Source organism: Podarcis filfolensis (genome assembly GCF_964270895.1).
Source record: "Podarcis filfolensis genome assembly, chromosome: 4".
NCBI lineage: Eukaryota > Metazoa > Chordata > Lepidosauria > Squamata > Lacertidae > Podarcis > Podarcis filfolensis.
Genome location: NC_139607.1, coordinates 81,598,489 through 81,618,718, shown reverse-complemented (window position 1 = coordinate 81,618,718; position 20,230 = coordinate 81,598,489). Strand labels below are relative to the sequence as shown.

Genomic DNA, 20,230 nt, shown 5'->3' with positions numbered 1-20,230 from the left:
AGATGCTGCTTAGAAGCAGTAGGCAAACTGTAATGAAAAACGGACAACTTCAACAGATGTCCAGATTTTAAAATTATATACCTGCATTAGTAACTCAACCAATAGAATTTTTGCATGCCAATTTGTCATAGAGCAGAGAGTAAGTATAACTAGCATTTTAAACGTTTTTGGAGCGAAAGACACATTTTGAATTTTGAGAGTGCTCAAGGTGCCAGCCACACAGTGGCTACTATGGGGTGTATGGCTTAACAAAATGAGAGTTTGGCCATGGTGAAGTTTTTCCTATAACTGTATTTCTGTACAAGGGTTAATGTGTTAAATTTCTGCTTAGAAAATAAAAGGAGGAAAAGTACATTAAAGGGGCTGAGAAAACAAGCTCTTTAGGACCTCAAGCAATTCATCAGTCACTGCTCTGACTTAACTTGCCGGTGAAAAACAGAGACAAGCGGCAAGACTTGCTCATTTCATAGAAATTGTTTAGACAGGTGCTTGCAGATTTTGCTTCCTATTTTGCTTAAGAGGGGTAGATACTCTTCTTAAAATAAAAGCTTGGAGTCTGGGCCCCTGCTAGGAATAGGAGGGAAGAGATTTGAAAGTCTAAAAATGCAGGCAGGGAAAGGTTACCTCGAAAGAAATGTGACCCTCAGCCTCATCTCCTGTCAGAATTAGTGCAGCAAAGCATGCAGCAAGTGGTGATGCCAGTTGCCCACCTTGGCTTTTTGCTATGGGAGAGCATGTAACATTTTAATACTACAACATCAAGGCAAGGGTTGTAGGCTTTGAATTTTTTTTTGTTTTTGTTTTTCAGATGCAGATCATTAGATGAAAACAATACCAGAATAAAGAGATTTCATTTGGATTTGTTACTGTTTGTTCCCTGATAAGAGCAGTTAACTTTTTTGTTGCAAGTTGTTGAAGTACTTGCTTTGTGCAAGTACTAAAGGATGTTCATTAAAAATTGTTCTTGAAGCAGAAAACATCTTGCTTGTGTTGGTTTATTAGGTTAAATAAATGTAAGATGTGGGCTTACTGTAAAAAGGAACAAAGTGTGTATGATTGCTTCAAAATGGTTATAACCTGCTTTGGCAACAAGTTGTTGTCCGAAAACAAGAAACAGAAAGTTTGTCATTTTTGAAATGTATTGCTATTTACATATTAGGACTTGTGTGAGTAGGAATAGCCTTAATCTTTAAAAACAAGTTTATTGACAAAACATGTTTACTATGTACAACCTTTACAAACATTTTCTGAGAAGAGAAAACATGGATAAATATTAAGACCTGAACAAAATACGAACTTTTAGAGGATGGTGTCCACAATAATCTCACCATCCTTATCTTTAACTCTAACTCGACCCGAAGCATACTGCGTTTCTTGGCGTCCATCGGCATACATTGTCTTAACGGTACCGTCTGGATACTCCCGTCTCTTGAAATGGGCTGTATGCACTTCCTGCTGGCCATTACTGAACTCGATAACCTTACTTCCATCCCTTAAAATAGAAAGGCAACCTTTAAAACCAATGTAATGTTATAGCTAAATTCTGCTGGGAGGTACAATTAAGAATGCAGCTAATTGTTCTAACTGCCATACCTACTACAGCCTGCCTACTTAAAATGTAACTTTAAGCAGCATCTCTGCCTCATATCATTTGGGTTCTTCCCAATGTGTACTTTCAGCACAACAAATCTTAGCCTACACAGGAAGTATTCCTAAACTGCTGCGATTATCATCTTTATATCTGCCCAGCAGCTTCATGTTCTCTGGCACCCACCTTGTATTCCTGAAGCTGGCCAGACTGGGTAAGGGTAGCATTTTGTTCTTGACGGCCTTTCTCTTCCTCCACAGTCTTGTTTCCTCAAAAGGCATTCTTAATGTGTGTCACTACTTTTTCTATATAGGACGCGGGTGGCGCTGTGGGTTAAACCACAGAACCCAGGGCTTGCCGATCAGGTCGGCGGTTCGAATCCCTGCGACGGGGTGAGCTCCCGTTGCTTGGTCCCAGCTCCTCCCAACCTACCAGTTCAAAAGCACGTCACGTTTAAGTAGATAAATAGGTACCGCTCCGGCGGGAAGGTAAAGCTTAGTCCTGCTGGCCACATGACCTGGAAGCTGTCTGCGGACAAATGCCGGGTCCCTCGCCTATAGAGCGAGATGAGCGCCGCAACCCCAGAGTCATCTGCGACTGGACCTAATGGTCAGGGGTACCTTTACCTTTACTTTTTCTATATGGCTGCAGTAAATGCAGTCCAAACTTAACTCTTAAAATAGTTTTATGAAAATAAATCTTACTGCTGTGTGCGGACAATGGTGCCATCAGGGAAAATGGTCATTTCTCGCCCATCCGTGTACACATTCTTAATGGTTTGATCAGGGAATACAATCTCTTTCCTTCCATCTGGAAAATGCTTTTCTGCAAGGAATGAATGAGCATACCACATGTCAGAATACTCATACGCCTTGTACGTTCAATTTAATGGTGTGCCAATACACACAAATACACAACAATTTATAGAGCAGTACAATAATAAAATATTTATTATTAATACCCCACCCATCTGGCTGAGTTTCCGCAGCCACTCTGGGCAGCTCCCAATCGAGTGTTAAAAACAATACAGCATTAAACACTAAAAACTTCCCTAAACGGCTAAAAGCAAGACAGCCAGGTCTCTGTTTACCTATTTGTCCATTTGAGAAATGTAGGACCTCTAAGCCCGTGGGGTAGGTGGTGTGCGTAGTCTTGGCATCTGCATAATAGTATATCTGTTGAGAAGAGTTAACAAATTTAGCATTAATAGAACCTTCTGTCCATATCTGAATGGCACATACTTCTTACTGGATACATACCACTCTCCGATCATCCAGAACTTGCTTTACATCTCCATTAAAGAAGGTTACAGTTGTAGTCTTCCCATCACAGCTCACTTCTTTTCGTGTGCCATTGGGGAAAATAATCAAGTGGGATCCATTTTTTAAAATCTTTTCAACCTGAAAGAAGTGAAATAAAAGCATACATCGTAACAATTCTGACTGTGAACTTCTACAGGCTAAGCCGAGCAGAGAATAAGAAAGGGGAAGAGGCCAAAACAAACCCAAACAGACCTTGTCTGATAATAAGGGATAGTATCCCTCCCAATTCTAAATACGGTGCCTTTAGAAATTCAAAAGTATGGAGCATGCTTCACAAATCCAGAGGCCCAGAAATTGATGTAGGATTTTTCTTATTTATTTAATTGCGGGCTTACATGAGTGGGCCACACACACTCAAAAGAACTATCCCACCCCCTTTTTGTAGGCAGATCACTCTCGAGTTAGGCCTTCACATAAGCACAAGCGTTTCTCTGTGCACCGAGAAAGATCATACAAGCCTGAGGGTCATTCCCACATTTGCTGTGGGGCATAACCATTAACTGTGGCTGACCTGACCTTGAGTATTAGGCAAATGCATGGGAAACAGCTGCAAGACTGTATAAAAGTAGGCAATTTGGTTTCCTCTGCATAATAGGGACCTAAATTCAGTAGGAAAGCTTAGTTGAAAGGAACATGGATAAATCGCTTGGTATAGATAGCAAAACTTTATTGAGAAGACTGTCTTTATTTACGAGGGCCTTGATAACATGGGTCCAGGATACCCCAAGGACCGCCGAATCACTGAGGTCTTCGGCAGAGTCCGTTTTAGTGCGTCTACTGTGGCAAAGATGGAAGCCATGCATTTAGTATTGCAGGCCCAATTTGGTGAATGTCCCTGAACTTCCAGACTTTTATTCCAGGAGACTCGAAGTCTGGTTTTATAGTTTTAACCAATTTTCACCTTTTCTTATTTTTTATTTCTTGTACAGTGCTTAGATATGATAGTATTTAAGTGGTATATGAATATGAAAAATACATAAATAGTTACCACCTCCTATTTTTCCCTGCGTTCTTTGGGCTCCATTCTGAAAATTAGGCAGAATGGCATAAACATCTAGTTCAGATCCAAAAAGACTCCCAAGCATAGCAGCAGCAGCACTGCACTTTCATAGGTGGTGCAGGTATGGAACTGGTCATCCTTTCTGAGGCAAGAAAGAGCAAGCATTTCCTTTACATAGCAATGTTCTCCCGATACTACTTTCTGGAATCGCTTCAGAGCAGGTATGGGAAACCTGCATCCCTCCTGATGTTGATGACAATTCCCATTGAACTTGACCATGTTGGCTGACCCCAAAGGAAGTTTGAGTCCAGCAGCATCTGGAGAGCCACAGGTTCCCCCACCCATGCGCTAGAAAAAAACAACAACTTACTACCTTTCCATCAGGATGATTGGCTTCACTCTCTATTTCGTCTTCACTGTCTGATGAATCAGTACTTAGCGATGGTGATGATTCAGCAGTTCCATTACCAGGTAAATTCTGAAATGGGAGGTGGGAAAAACTGTATAAATTTGTCTTGAGAGTCAAATCATATTACTGTGGGCATTCAATGGTGACAAATTGGGAACTTCTCCACAAGAGAAGCTTCATTCATGTAAACTGAAATACTCTACTGGTCTTCAGACTACCGTTAAAGGACCCTTTCCACAATGACGTGTCTGCCATGGTTTAAATGTGCAAACCTAAATTTCCTGGACTGTGCTTATCCCACAAAATACTACACCTGAAGGCATGCTCTATTCCTGTTCTATAGAGAAAAGATGCCAATAGCAAAACGGGACTAAAATCTATTACAGTGGTACCTCGGGTTAAGTACTTAATTCGTTCCAGAGGTCCATACTTAACCTGAAACTGTTCTTAACCTGAAGCACCACTTTAGCTAATGGGGCCTCTTGCTGCTGCTGCGCCGCCAGAGCACAATTTCTGTTCTCATCCTGAAGCAAAGTTCTTAACCTGAAGCACTATTTCTGGGTTAGCGGAGTCTGTAACTTGAAGCATATGTAACCTGAGGTACCACTGTATACAACTACAGTATCTTACATTCTTTAAATGAGAATGTAACACTGTTTTCCCTAGAATTTAGTATCTATAACCTTGCATACCTTTATACTGAATATAAATTTGATCCATAAAAATTGGGTTATTTCTCAACCAAAGGAGCAGCATGAACAGTCAAGAAGAGCAAGAAGAGATTTAACATAGCAACCTCACCAGCGGTTTCTTGCTTCCTTGATGCTGCCCTAGACTGCCTTATGAAACCAAGAGCCAACATTCTTGTACTTTACTTACAGCCATAAATGCTTTGGAGGAATCTTCAAAAGTCACTGCCACATTGTTCAAGCAACTCTCTTCAGGTGCAGCTGCTAGTTTAAATTTTGCACAGGGTCTTCCTATTTCAAACAAGAATAAAAATATGATTCTAATATTTTATATTTCCTAGGACATGGGGAGAAGGTAGGTACATCCCTCTCTAATTTTCTGCTACCTCATGTTTTATTTCATTTGAGGCCCACACTAAATATTATCAGTGGCATTACTGCTTCCTGGGTAAATTACTGTAAAACATACCAGTAGCAGGGGGTTTTCTTTGGAGGTAGCAGAAGTGTCAGAATGACAAGGTATGTAACATACAGATTTGCATGTAAAATGTCATATTGCTGCTTACTAGAAATGGTACTGTATCCTAAGTATAGTTACCTTCTGATGACAGATCACTTTTGCCATTCATCTTGCTGCTCTTTTCTGCTTGAGGAATTGAAGGCAGAGTCTGGTTTTTTTGCAATATAGCTGGAGAATGCTGTGGGGGGGGGGAATGTAAAGCAGGGGCCTATTGAGATTTTTTTTTGTTAAAATGCTACAATGATAATATTCAGAAACACAAACCTTTTCCCCGAAAAGTAAAAGATGATTATTTTACCATATTTATACACCGCTTTTCAAAATTAAGCTCACAAAGCTATTTGCAACATAAAACTAAAGTCAATATGGTAGGAAGCTGTTTACAACATGTATGCACTTTTGCTTAATCATACTTGGAACTGTGCGCCTGAGAGCTGTTCAGTAATATATAATATAGAGTGAAAGCCAACAGTGGCCACCTACCCAAGTGGACTTCTCACTCTTTTCCCCACAACCTGCCAACATGTGCCCTGAACAGTTGAGGAATCCTCCAGAGCAGATTTGGATTGGAGGAGCACTAGTAAGGAGGAAAGGTGTGCTTGCATGACTCCGGATACTCGCTCAAACACTTTAGAAATGAAGGCAGCTTGTCAAATCAAAAAAAGTCGAAAAATTCTGTCCCAACAGTCCCACATTAATGATTCTACCCTAACAGCTGCACACACAAAACTCTCCTACCAAAAGAGACAGACTAATGCAGGCATAGAAAACTCCAGCCCTCCAGATGTTTGGGACTACAATTCTCATCCTGACCACTGGTCCTGTTAGCTAGGGATGATGGGAACTGTAGTCCCAAACATCTGGAGGGCCGGAGTTTGCCTATGCCTGGACTAATGGCTCAAAAACATCAGCCTGACTCTCAATAATGACGAGTACGCAAATGTAAGTCAAATTTGTGCAACCTAAGGTGCCTGGGCAGTTTGTGTTTCATTAATTCATCCTTTTCAGGCAAGTTTCAGGTGTATTTTTCCTCCACGCAACTCTTATTGTCACAGCAACCCTGGGAAATAGGTTAGGCAGAGAAAGTGTGAGCTTCATGACTGAGTGGGGATTTGAACCCGGGTCTCCCAGTCTGAGTGTGTCACATTAACCACTCTACCACTTTTACGCCGGAAAAGAGATAGAAGGGGGAAAGAAACAGGGGGGCCGCCAGGAGGCACATTGGAAGATGGCCGACAATAACATCTCTCCGACCCACACAAGGTAATTAAAAGGCTGATATGGGAGTTTGCAGCCTCCCTTCGTTGCCCCAAGGGAATGGGGAACGCTGCCTTCCTGCTGTGTCCATAATTCACCCCCAGATTCGAAAGAAGGGGGTGAGGACACTAGGCACAAAGCCCTCGGGTGGGGTCCGGCTCTCCCGGACGCTGTCTCTGATAGCACACTGGCTGCATCAGCTCGAAATATATAATTGGAAAAGAAGCAAATGCACATATTTCAAGTGAAGAACGGGAGTGAAGACTGCTAACTGAAGTGACCTCTGTGAAACGAGAGTGACGGGCTGGATTTAACGGAATACAACATGAAGAAAATACACCAGGTTCAGTATGCCAGAGCGGGACTGGATGGGCGGGGACTTTTTTTCCTTTTCTTCTATGTGATTAACCAATAACCCCTCCCCAAAAAGAACCATCGCATAACCAACCTAAGCAGGATGATTAAAAACTGTGTGGAAATGATTTACTACCAAAAGTTTGGCTTGTGAGATTGAGAAAAGAGCAAGGGATTTTGATGGTGCAGCAACAAAAAGGGAGTCGCCATTTTGACAGGTCTTGTCGAAAGATTTATGATCGGGAGGAGGAAGCTTTGTTTTCATATTGGATTCCTGGCAGAACCTCCTCAAGGACTGAGAAAGAGGTGACAGACCTGTGAAAAGTTAACGAGTAGACAGCAAGAATGTTTTTCTTGATGGAAATGATGAAATACGGTAGCTGTCTGAAATATGACTCATAGACAAACGGAAAAATCCACACAGGAATACAAATTTGTTTCAACCCACTTATGGAGACTATCAGAGGCCACAAAAACAAAGAGAAAGGAAAAATATATGAAAACAACTAGAAGAGATGTGGAAAACAGCAAGAAAGGATTGGACAGAATTGTGAACATTATTTGGACAGATTTGTGGACTTTTAAAGCAGCAGCAACAAGAGGATTGGATCCCTTTCGGAACTTGAAATATGGGTACCCCCAACAAAAATTTAAAATTAGGCTCTGTAATTCGGAATTTATGTGATTTGATTTGATTGGTCTGTTAATAAAAATTATTTATAAAAAAAAAGAAGGGGGAAAGAAACCTTACTGCTGACTCTGCTTTCTTATCACAGCCAGTTTTCTTCTTGCTTATAGACGCTTCTTTTCTCTTCCAAGCATCCAAACGAAATCGTTCCATAATTTTGATCTCTTCCCGTAGTTGCACATTCTCCCTAGTTAAGGCCTCTATCTGGTCTCTAAGACGAATATGGGTTGTTGACCATTTTGTCTCTCTTCTTTTTAAATCTTCCTGCAAGGTTGCCATTTGCTGCTTCAAAGCCTTGAGAAAACAACATGCAAGCAGGTCATTTGCTGCTATGTTAAAATACACAAACTGAAGAAAAAGACAAATCACTTTACACTGTAGTAATAAATGCAATACCTGTAATAAAATTACTCAGCGGACATTCTTCACCTTAAATCAACAACCAGTAAATCTGATCCCAATCAAAGTAACCATATAGACTTTCCCCTGCATTCATACCTGAATTTCATCCCGTTCCTTTTTATCTGGAATAGCTCTAGCTGCCTGTGCATACTTCTCAAAAACTTTACGTTCTTTTTGCAGCTTTCTTGTTTCTTCTTTTTTAAATTCTTCTATTCGAGCAAGCTCTTTGGTTTTCTGTTGTTCAAAGTCAGCAACTTCTTTCCTGAAAATTGACAGTAATAATTTCAGAACAGCAAAAAATGCTGCTCCTTGCAAAATTGTATGTTTTATTGATAACATTGTATCTTAGGAATGTTAGCTCCACAAGACACCCCAGATAGTATATTTTTAAAAAGCTCTCCTAGAACACAACCACCAGGCACTGTTGCTGTAACAGACCTCAAGCTTTCTTAGGTCATCCTTCTTGGCTCTCTACATAAATCCCAGTAAACCAACAGGCCATATCTTCAGAAACTCCACAATATTTATTGATTAGCAAATTAGGTAATTTGCAAATGCCCAGTAAAATAGCTGCATAGTTTATTGTTTGCAAACTACTAAATTTATTAGCCCTGTATGATGCATTGTCTCTGTCATCTATTACTGCAGCTGAATTAGTCAACTGCTTTGTTATCAACTGTTATCAGTGCTTTGAGATTTAATATTAAGGGAAGGTACTTCTAGGTACTATTCTGCCCCTGTTCTATGGGTCCCACTGGCTTGCACATTGTCCTGCATGCCATTTTAAACACATGCTGTACAGCTGGGCTACTATGCCTTCTGCATAGGGCCTCATTATTAATAAAGTCCAGAAACCTGTAGCTGGTACAAAACATGGCAGCTCAGTGGTTCATCAGAGTATGTGACTCTCTTATTGAAACAACTGCCCTGGCTTTCAGCTTGTATCTTGTCCCAATTGCTAGTGGCGAATTTAAAGCCCTTCATGGTTTGGGACCAGGATAGCAAGGGAAACCTAGTCCTGTATGAACCCACTCGTCTGTTAATATCTTAAGCTCTCTTGTGCATTCCCCTGAACTATATTTAGTTGGCACCCAAAAGAGGGCCCTAGTAGAACCAGGCATACTATTTTTTTGGGGGGGGGTCATTTTAAGCTTCTGCACCAGACTGTATTGTAATTAGCTGCATTGAAATGTTTTTATCACTTGAGAATATGCACTTGTTTTCAATAGCTGCCTTTTATCTTTTTGTTTCTTGCTGCTTCTAGTAATGTGGGTTATTGTTTATACATTGTTAGCCACCTTGAGCTTTTTAACAGGAAAGGATGGATTTATTTTAAATGAATGGGCTGTCATAGATGGCAGGTGGGTCCTAAGTGGCAAGCCTGCTCTAGGTTAAATCAACTTCACACCAACAGGATAGAAATCAGACAGGCTCTTTAAGTTACCTGAACTTCTCCAAAGCCTTCTCGCGCTCTTCTCGAAGTTTTGTGAGGGACGCATTTTCTTCCCTAAACCGTTCGATTTCAACTTCCAATTCAACAAGTTTCTCTCTCAGTAGCTGGGAACGAGCCGTGTCTCCTGACAAAGAACAGGTGCACAATGTTTGATGCACAAATGTGAATGTATGCACTATACTGTTGTGTGGTAACGTTTTACCAGTTTCCCACCCTCTCCGATCTTTGCCATCTTTATAGGAGTTTTAAAGCCAACTCCGCTGACTTCCAGGTCAGCTTTTACGCATACATATCCAGACTGAAACTATGAGCGACTCGCTGTAAGACTGGATGAAATAAATGGGCTTAAACACATAAAATTGTAGCCATTACAATAGAAACCAGTCTGAAAAGCAAATTGGCTCCAATAAATTGCTTGGCAATTTGTTTAGAATCTAAAACCCTGAGATTGCAAGCTGAAAAGCAGGACAGAGGGATATAGGCTTTGAAGATTACTACTGCTATTGAGGAGATTTATGGGACTGATTATTACACTCAATACTCATTTATCCCTCTTGCTTACCTCCTGATTCTTCCTGAGACACATTGGGTTTGGCATCATGTCTTTGCTGTGCCTCTACCTTCTGTTTGGGCCTCAGAGAAGGAAAGAGCTTCAGCATCAGATCTGTTGTGGGGGGTGCAATTGCCTCACTGTCTGCCGCACTTTGCCTGGCCAGAACATCCCCTTTCTTTGCTACGGCAATCTTCCTCTTGATCCTTTTATCTGGAAAAAATGCCTCATTCGTAGCTGAACAGTCAGGGGACAATGGTCCTTTAATAACCAAGTCATCATTTGGTACTTGGGTACACCGACTCCCATTCTCGTCAAAGTCCGTCCACGATGTTTCGTCATCAAAATCAACTTGATTTCTATTTGCACAACACACAGTTTGAAATTCAGAACCCTTGTTTATCTTGCTACACTGGATACTACCAACATTTTTCTCCAGTAAGCCAAGGCTGGCATCTCTATTTGTGCCTTCTTTGTACTCTGAAAATTCAGGACTGTCACCTCTATGACTCAAATCAAACTTTTTAGCTCTCTCAGCAGGCTTTATGGTAGTCTCAAATTCCTCCTCAGACCCCAAAGTCACATCACTACTTTCACCAGATTTATCTTCGTCCCACTCAGTGTCACCAAAACCTTGAAACTCAGTGGGGAAAGCCTGAAGCATTTTACTGTCAATTTTATTATGATGATCCTTCAGCATTTCAGATGCCTGGGATTCAGTGATCATCCCTCTGTCCTTCTCATTGTTTGCTGGTTGGGAAACACATGCGTCTCCATTTCTGTTCTCTACAGCTGTAGCGTCCTGCACATTTAGCTGCTGTTGTTGCTGCCTTGATTTAATGGGAGTAGAAGACAGTCTGCGCCCTGTAGAAATCTGCTGGCCTTGATCCAAGATCCTTACAATAAGTGAGGAATTGCTGGCAAAGGAGATTTCATCAGCAGCCTGCTCTAGAAACAAAAATTCATCCAATTCAATTTCCTCTTTTTCCTTTTCAGTATCCCAGATTTCCAATTTCTTCTGGAAAGAAAGTTCAAAAGAGAGGTCTAGGTCTTTTTCAGAGGAATTTGTAAGATGTTTGGTCACTTGTGCTGGTTGCGCATACTTTTCTTTGGGTAACTCGCAGCCAATTTCATCCAGCTTTGCAAGTGCCATTATATTATCTTTATTCTTTTCTCTTTCACCATTTATTTCTGACCTGGCATACTCTCTCAGTTGTCCAGATTTCCTTTCACTGGGATTTCGTCTTGTAGATGAAGGGATAGCTTTCCCAGCACAAGTTCTGAGCACTGCTGTTTTTCGAGCGGGAAGAGCTGGAGCTTTCTTCATTTTACCATTCTGATTACTATTTTTAGACACAAAATTGTCAGAATTTTGTTCTTTATTTGAAGTGGCCATTTTCCGGTGAAGCTGTGGCTTGTCTGCTTTAACTGAGTTTTTTACTTCTGATGCATTAAGGTGAGGAGTTACTTTGTTTTCTTTCTGATTAGCTGCTTTGGATTTTGCACCAGCAAACCTTCTTAAACCTTCACCTCGTTTTAGAAAGGGTCGTTTTGCAACTGGTGTCTGGAATGTTGATCTTTCAGAATCCTAAAAAAACAAAAACAAAAAGACCTTTTCATTTTATTATATTTCTATTTATGTGTTTTGCTTGCTCTATCAAAGTACTCATATAAAACTTTTTGGGAAGTCTGGAATTTCATGTGTTGCACCTACAAGAGTGAAACCAAGATAATTGAAGCAGGAACTTATTCTCACAGTTGTTATACATTTTATATATCACTGCAAGAAGCATTTCTAATTACTAACCTTTTTATTTCCTTTTTGGCTCAGCCGTTGTTCTTCTAGTCGTATCTGTTCTTCTAGGAACTCTTCAAATGTTTGTTTTCTTTCTTGAATACTAGCAGCAACAGGTCTATTGCAAGAGACTCACATTTTATTGTCAGATCTTATAAAATACAGGATATTGGTTCATCACAAAGGAATGGATCCCTTCAATGTGTTGGTGTTGACTTTTAAAGCCCTAAACGGCCTCGGCCCAATATACCTGAAGGAGCGTCTCCACCCCCATTGTTCTGCCCAGACACTGAGGTGCAGCGCCGAGGGCCTTCTGGTGGTTCCCTCACTGAGGGAAGCAAAGCTACAGGGAACCAGGCAGAGGGCTTTCTCAGTAGTGGTGCCTGCCCTGTGGAACGCTCTCCCATCAGATGTCAAAGAGATAAACAACTACCTGACATTTAGAAGACATCTGAAGGCAGCCCTGTTCAGGGAAGTTTTTAATGTGTGACATTTTAATGTATTTTTAATCTTTGTTGGAAGCCGCCTAGAGTGGCTGGGGAAACCCAGCCAGATGGGCGGGGTACAAATAATAAATTATTACTATTACTATTATTATTATTAAAAGGAATCATGTCTCTCTTTCTCAGAGTGACAACCTCCTTCCCCAAAGACCCTCATTCCCCATAACAGAAGAGGACCCTGATAATAAGACACCTCAACTATGTCTCAAAGGCCTCTTTCATTTTCTCCAGGTTAGCTACCTTGGTCTCAAGGGGACAGAAATCTTGTGCAGTGTGCTCCTGACTCGCAGAGAAGAAGCATACACCCACAACTTCTGTCCAGCTTTCAGGTCATTGTACATATGACACTCTGTGCAATACACTGGGTAGTTGCCACTGCTCGTTTTCTACCTTCACAACTGGGTTTCTTTTTTGGGAAGTGGGGGGTTGTTCACTGGGCATCAAGGCCATTTTGCATACAAACTCACCTTTCCTCAGCATTGGGTGTTTCCAAGCACTTCCCTCCAGTCCGGCTTTCAGAGGTCTCTGCATCCCTGGTGCTTTTACAACTAATGTCACCATCTGCATGTCCAAGTAGATTTTGCTCCAGAATCTGACAATTTTCTCCTGCAAAATAAAGGAAAAACTTGATATTTCACTCAGCTGACATGAAGGAGATAAGCCCCCCCTCTTCATTCAAGTTACAAACCTTGCTTTTCTTTGTTTGATCAAGTCCTTATTCAAGACACAGAAGGCCTCTTGAGCTATCTGTTGCAAAAAGCAGTGCAGCTGATCAGCTAGCCAATTTCTACTCAAAGTACCAGTTTACTAGCTCACTAATATTTAAGATTTTTTTCGCAACTTCTGAGTTGAGCAGACATTAGAGTAGCTTACGTAAGAACAACACAGACGTATATGTTGTGTTGTATTGTAGGGATATTGTAGTTTAAAGTTTTATTTTTGTATATATGTATGATGTCTTCGCACAGAAATAAAATAAAAACAGTCCCTGCCCACATGCTTACAATTCAAAAACAAAAGTAAAGCACAGGGAATGATGAGGAAAATAAGCAAACTCAGGCACCAGTCCCTAAAGTTACACCTGCCTACATACACTTGTGTCACAATGCAGCAGGAACCTGGAACTGAATTTTAATCAGTCCCTTTGACATTGTCTAGCCAGTCAATTTTTCTTTCAGCCATATCTTTACAACAACTGCAAATCCAGAAACTCTTTTAATGAATAAAGTTCTTCACACTTTAAATAGGAAGGTCCGCTGGCTCTGGACAATATATTTGATCTCCTATGCAAAACAACGTGTTTCATCTCTAACTGAATGGAGGTATTTGGTGTAGTTCAGTAGATACAGTTATGATCCAGAAAGTTAAACCTCAAGCTCAGCTCACCCTCCAACTCCATAGATGGTCTGATATATACCATTAATTCTCCTAACTTTAGCCCCCATCCCATGTGCAATATTTACTTTACAGGGCTATTTAAAATATTTCCAAGGTCATAATGTGAACATATGAACTGCACCAGTGGCATAGCGTGGGGGGTGCAGGGGGGGGCCGGCCGCACCGGGCGCAACATCTGGGGGTTAGGGTTAGGGGGCGCAAATCCACGGGTTAGGGGGCGCAAATTACTTGCCTTGCCCCGGGTGCTGACAACCCACGCTACGCCACTGAACTGCACCACTTTAAATGTTATAGGTGTAATCAGGAAACCTAACAGGGTTCAATATAATAATATCCTCTGCCTCCATGCTTACCAATGACTTTATGTATTTGCTTAGAATACATCTATCCTACAAAAATTTCCCCTTCCCTTTAAAGCCCATGTTACTGCCTGTAACCTGGGGTGAGGTTATTGCTGAGCCCTGTTGGGCTTTCTGTGTCCATAGCATAAATGAATTGTGTCCAATGCATTTACTACTACTACTACTATTACAGAAGATGGCTGAAAAGCAGTATTAAAGTGATCTTAAAAATTTGATTGGCCTTAATAGACAACCAAATAATTGCTCACTAATGGACTGATACTCACCCCCCCTCCAAGGAGGACAGGCAGTGTCTTATTCTGTGTTACCACTATGAGCATCAAAGGTGCTCTGAGCTTCTCTGAGGCCCAGTGCTACTGTGGGGAAAGTCCCTCTCCTCCTCAGCTCTTAGCACTATAGAGCTAGTAGTGGGGAGAGATTTCCTATGCCTTATGCCTTGAAAAGGCTCAGAAAGAAGCAAAATACATTCATACCTTGGGTTGCAAAAGCTGTGGGTTGCATGTTTTCGGGTTACAGATGCGCCGAACCTGGAAGTACCAGAACGGGTTACTTCTGGGTTTTGGCGCTACACATGCGCAGAAGCACTAAATCACGCTTTGTGCATGCGCTGAAGCGCCAAATTGCATCACACGAATGTGCAGACACAGCACTGTGGGTTGCGAACGTGCCTCCCGCACCGATCACATTCGCAATCCGAGGTTCCACTGTATGATCTACCACTGATATTCAGTGGTAGGTCTGGAAGATTCCTTTGCACTGCTTGAAACTCTGGAGAAAAAGCAGCATCTCACCAGAATTAAAGAACATGCTCAGCAGCAGCAAGCACATTTCTGGACCTCAATATTTATATGTTCTCAGCAATCTTTACAAAAACCTCTGATATTAGTATTCATACAGGCAATATTAATAATTAGTTTAGTTAGATGAATGTTTTACCTGAAATGTCATTTTGGTCTTCAACCTTCAATTCATTCTGCATTTTGAAAGACAAATCTAAAGTCTCTCTCTCGCAAAAAGGATCTGCAGAGATGGTTCCCTTCAATATTTGGCCATTCTTGGATTTTTGAAGAGAATCCTTTTGTTCAACAGGAGAAGGAATACAAGGCCCACTGTTCCAATAAACACTGTCTCCATTGCGGTGTGGTGGAAGAGACGGCACAGGAGGTGAGTGAGATGGATGATCACATCTTTGACTCAAGCAATCTTCCATTACACGAAAGCCTTACAGTTAAACAGAAAACCATAGCAGAGGATATTTGTATTACTTATGTGAAGAAATAGCAGAAAGGGTGTGGTTTTTCCAGTCTTTATGTATTCTGCCAGTAACAGGATTTTTGGAACCATTATCAATAAAGCCTGTAACCTGGCAATGCTTTAGGCATGCAGTTGCCAACCATCCATGTAGCAAAAGATGGATAAGAAGAAACAACTGCAAAACTTCTGGTTGAGGATTTTGTAATTTCCACTGTATATTCCACTATTTGTTTACTTCATCTGTGATCAAGAAGCTCGTCAAAATAACTAGAACCTTCCACTGGTAGTCAGTAGTCAATATTGTCATCATGAGTATTTCATCCCTTTTTAGAACAGATTGGTGTATCTTGTGACCCACTGAGCTAAGCACAATCACCAGCTATGCAGTGGCCCACTAAGGGCTCAGTAAGCCTCCTGTTTTTGCTGCCTATCTGGCCTTGCAAACACAAAAAAAGGGGCAAGAGGAGATGTCAGACCACTGGCAGGCCACAAAAAATGGCTTATGGACTGTGCTCAGCATGGTGGGTTTAAGATTAAAGAAAACTATTCTAAACAATATGATTTCCCAGCACCAGTGAAATCCCACAATGTTCATTCTGTCCTTAAAATGCAACTTGGGCATGTCAGTTTATACAAGCAAAAGAAAATGACCTGCAAACATTAGCAGCACCCAAATGGGGTCTGTCTCAGAGCTTGAGCAACATCCCAATAAATACTAATTTTAAAGATGCAAGAGGAACTTGCAAGGACAGATCCTTATTGGGAAGCTGTAATATGGAAAGCAGCCCCTGGTACCAATTCTGATTTGATACAAGAATTCCTGACCAAATAACTATTTGACTAAGCAATGTTTATGTATTTTAGCACTGTCCGGGCATAAAAAACCTTATCTATTTCTGTCTGTTTTAACCATGCTACAGTTGTAAAGACAATTTCAGCATGTCCCCTTACCAGTATGTGTTTGCTGCTCAGAGACCATTGAAAGTAGTTTCTGTTGTTCTTCCATTAGCCTTTGAATTTGCTCCATTTGTTGCCTTTTCAGCTGTTCCTGCTTGTGCTGTTGCAGTCCTTTGAGCTAAGAAGCCAAATACATTATTAGAACTCGTATATTAGAGCAATTAATCTAATCTTTATTTGTAAGAAAACAGTTTACAGACACATCAGAATACACTAAAGTGACCACAATTTACACTAGGGCCCAAGTCCAACAAGTGCCATTTGGACTGTACAATTACATATTAGTACAGTACACAACTAGAATTAAAATAGACAAATAGGCATTGCAATACCATACTGAAATTCAAGCCTCAATTCATCAGTAAAGCCTACCAATCTCAAGCAAAACAACATTGTTTCATAAATGTACCTGCCAAAGGATAAGCTAAACTGCCTCCTTAACAGAGCCAGAATATAGTAGTGAATAGCACAACTGCAAGCATCATAGTTTCATGGGGTTCAGTATACAAGTTCAGCTTATTGGGTCACAAATTGTGCAGTATTGACTTGCGAAAATACTGCTTTTTTTCTAGAGAGAATAAATAATAGGTGTAAATAGAGGCTTTTTTTTTACCTGCTCAAGCTTTTGAAGAAGTAGATCAGTGCAACATTCTTCATCCAGACCATCTAGCTGATCACATTCAGTATCACTTTGCAGGGCTACCCACTGACCTGGAGCATCTTTAACAATTAGCATTTGCTCCTCCTTAGCAAATGAAATTGGAGAAAGTGTTTCGGATATGTCCAACTTGTCCCCACAAGGACTGCTCAATGCAACAGCTTGCTGTATCTGTAGAGAGTTTTCACTTAGAGAAATGCTGCTGGAACTGTGTAGTGAATTACTTGAAATACCTGGTGAGGCATCGTCAATACTGAGTGCTCTAGTGGTTTTCAAACTATGGAAAGCAGGATTTAATATAACTCCAGCACGGGGAGCATTAGACATCCAGTGTGCGATCAAGTTTTCTTCCCAATTCATATCTGTAGAGGTGGCCATCTGGGAAATAATTATTGTAGTCCAACCTTAACTAATCTATATCGCTGGCCAAGGTCTTTGATACCCAACTTCAGTACCTGTACAATAAAACAAAGATTTATCAAGTGGATACACAGAATCCATCATTCTTTGCATGACAGTGTTCACTTAGAGTCCAGATAGAACCAGCCTGGTCCTTCAGTCTTGGTTACATGAAATATGGGGCAGGCTAAAGGTAAAGGTAAAGGTACCCCTGCCTGTACGGGCCAGTCGTGACCGACTCTGGGGTTGCGCGCCCATCTCGCTTAAGAGGCCGGGGGCCAGCGCTGTCCGAAGACACTTCCGGGTCACGTGGCCAGCGTGACGAAGCTGCTCTGGCGAGCCTGCACCAGCACAGCACACGGAAACGCCGTTTACCTTCCCGCTATAAAGCGGTACCTATTTATCTACTTGCACTTAAGGGTGCTTTTGAACTGCTAGGTGGGCAGGAGCTGGGACCGAACGACAGGAGCTCACCCCGCCGTGGGGATTCGAACCGCCGACCATACGATCGGCAAGTCGTAGGCGCTGAGGTTTTACCCACAGCGCCACCCGCGTCCCTATGGGGCAGGCTAGGCAATCATTAATTCTTATTTTAACATTAATTCAGATTATAACAGCAAATAAAACTTAACAAAAAAAAGACTAATATTACTCATTCATTCAGCCTTTCCCAGCATAATTTAAACAATTAAATCCATAAAAAATTATAATCCAGACATATTAAACACATAAAACATATAAAAGACTCAGAGCCACCATTAAGAAAGATTAAGAAGTTTTAAATTTGACTTTAAAATTCTCAACTAAGTTTCCTGAAACAATCTCAGTGGTTTCAGAAATATCATCCCTCATCAGATATTGGATTACAGAGAACAGAACTGTATAACATAGATAACCATATAACACTGGTCCTAAAGGATCTTCACTGGCTCCCAGTACATTTCCAAGCACAATTCAAAGTGTTGGTGCTGACCTTTAAAACCCTAAATGGCGTTGGCCCAGCATACCTGAAGGAGCATCTCTACCCCTCATCAATTAGCCCGGGCGCTGAGGTCTTCCTCTGAAGGTCTGCTGGTTCCCTCAATGTGAGAAACGAAGTTACAGGGGACCAGACAGAGACAGTAACACCCTCTCTTCAGATATCAAGGAGATTAAGGAGTGCACAACTTTTAGAAGGCGTCTGATGTTTTTAACGTTTTATTATGCTTTTATATTCCGCTGGAAGCTGCTCAGAGTAGCTGGGGAAACCTAGCCAGATTTTTTTTGGAGGGGAGGGGATAAATAATAAAATTATTATTGAACTAAACAGGAAACAAAAAGTTTTAAGAATCAGGACTCATAGCTGGTATTGCTTCTAATTTTATTGCCATTTGTGATTTTTAATTGAAAGCCACCTCAGCTTTCGTTATCGCAAAGAGGGGTGCGTGGAAATTGTATAATTTTTGAAATAAATAAGCGTCTGGGCTTAGCACAGGCAGAGACAAAACATTTAGTATATATATATCAGAGAAGCCACAACTGGGCTGAGCCTCAGCCAGGGTCACAAACGGCAACACCTCCTGTGCTCTCTCATATTAAAAGGCAACAACCCATAAATACAGAGTGTAGGGAAAGAGGAGAATAAAACACAACGGACAGACATACACAGAAGACAAAATTAAGAAAAGAAAGCGGCCTCTGGAGACCGACTAATCTAGTAAGACGATTTCCGCAGATATTTGGGGAGACCCCAAATTTCCTCACAGCGGCGTAAGAAGAAACCTAAACTTCCACGAGTGCCAACCTCCCCCCGCCCTCCTATCGGGCTGCTACTCCGCAGCGAATACACCCGCCAGACCTTTTACAAACCTGCCGCCATCCTCCCTGCTCCCAGCGCCACAGGCTGGACAATGCCGGCCGCGGGGCTTGTTGGGAGTTGCAGTTCCTGGCGGCCGCGATCCTCGCTTTTGAGGAAAAGTCGGCCCGCTATCGACTGCATTTCCCATGAAGCACTGCAAAAAAAAGGACGTTACAATAGGCGTCGTTAGTAAATACTGCGCTCTTCTTTCCAAACCGGCGGCAGTTAAAGGGTGGGGCCTTTGTCTCTGAGGAGGCGAGGAGTAGCGCAGTGGTGTCGGGGCCCCCTCGGTTCCAGCTTGCGAAACCTATATTCTGGTTCCTTTTAAAAGGCATTTATTAAAGAAGAAAAACAGACATAATCAGGATAAATAAAATGTCAAAACAAAGATAAGCCAAGGGTTAAGATCACAATCCATTAAAAACCCCAAATAGTAAAGCAGTAGTAGTCTTCTTCTTTGGCGATCACTCATAGCCGAGTAAGATTGTCTTCCATAAACACGGTTTTAAGAATGAGTCCATAAGTGACTGTGGAGGCCAATTCTGGATCCATGCGTCCTTCCACAGTGGGGACATTGTTTTCCAGGCGGGAGTTGATCACCTGTGGATTTGCCAAGCATGGCACGCTTCTCCCTTGTGGCCTGAGTTCAAGTGTCTTTAAAGTCCATGACACCTTTGGTAAAGGCTGTTCTCCAAGTGGAGCGCTCGCAGGCCAGTGTTTCCCAGTTGTCAGTGTTTATTAGATTTGCCTTGATACCGTCTTTAAACCTCTTTTGTTGACCACCAGCATTACGTTTTCCATTTTTAAGTTCTGAATAGAGTAGTTGCTTTGGAAG

The 20,230-nt window shown here is 41.5% G+C and overlaps 2 protein-coding genes across 7 annotated transcripts in view; one reads left to right on the top strand and one right to left on the bottom strand.

The window, feature by feature from the left end:
* RNF17 (ring finger protein 17) overlaps nt 1-977 on the top strand; it is a 49,460-nt gene extending 48,483 nt beyond the window's left edge. For all 5 annotated transcript variants that reach the window (XM_083608936.1, XM_083608934.1, XM_083608935.1 and 2 more), the window contains one exon: nt 809-977. The gene's annotated coding sequence lies outside the window, so the exon portion shown is untranslated. The remainder of the gene's footprint in view (nt 1-808) is intronic.
* Nucleotides 978-1,182: 205 nt separating this feature from the next.
* Nucleotides 1,183-19,919, bottom strand: CPAP (centrosome assembly and centriole elongation protein). 2 transcript variants are annotated; one of them, XM_083608964.1, is made up of 17 exons: nt 19,407-19,919; nt 17,115-17,614; nt 16,496-16,619; nt 15,227-15,511; nt 12,998-13,136; nt 12,040-12,145; nt 10,245-11,820; nt 9,674-9,806; nt 8,326-8,491; nt 7,891-8,121; nt 5,607-5,706; nt 5,199-5,299; nt 4,284-4,388; nt 2,848-2,988; nt 2,679-2,763; nt 2,293-2,413; nt 1,183-1,492 (listed from the first exon to the last, which is right to left on the bottom strand). In XM_083608964.1, the coding sequence occupies exons 2-17, from the start codon at nt 17,535-17,537 to the stop codon at nt 1,300-1,302; spliced, it is 4,029 nt and encodes a 1,342-aa protein (XP_083465090.1). In that variant the 5' UTR covers nt 17,538-17,614; nt 19,407-19,919; the 3' UTR covers nt 1,183-1,299. The 2 variants fall into 2 exon arrangements, with proteins under 2 accessions (XP_083465090.1, XP_083465091.1); XM_083608965.1 differs by having other exon boundaries at nt 19,396-19,812.
* Nucleotides 19,920-20,230: the final 311 nt, after the last annotated feature.

Coding starts and splice junctions, on each gene's coding strand:
- CPAP (XM_083608964.1), bottom strand. CDS start 17,537: ATGGCCACCTCTACAGATATGAATTGGGAAGAAAACTTGATCGCACAC. Junction 5,707..7,890: donor ATAAGAAAGCAGAGTCAGCA/GTAAGGTTTCTT, acceptor CCCCCCCCACAG/CATTCTCCAGCTATATTGCA. Junction 2,989..4,283: donor CCAATCATCCTGATGGAAAG/GTAGTAAGTTGT, acceptor CACTTCTTTCAG/GTTGAAAAGATTTTAAAAAA.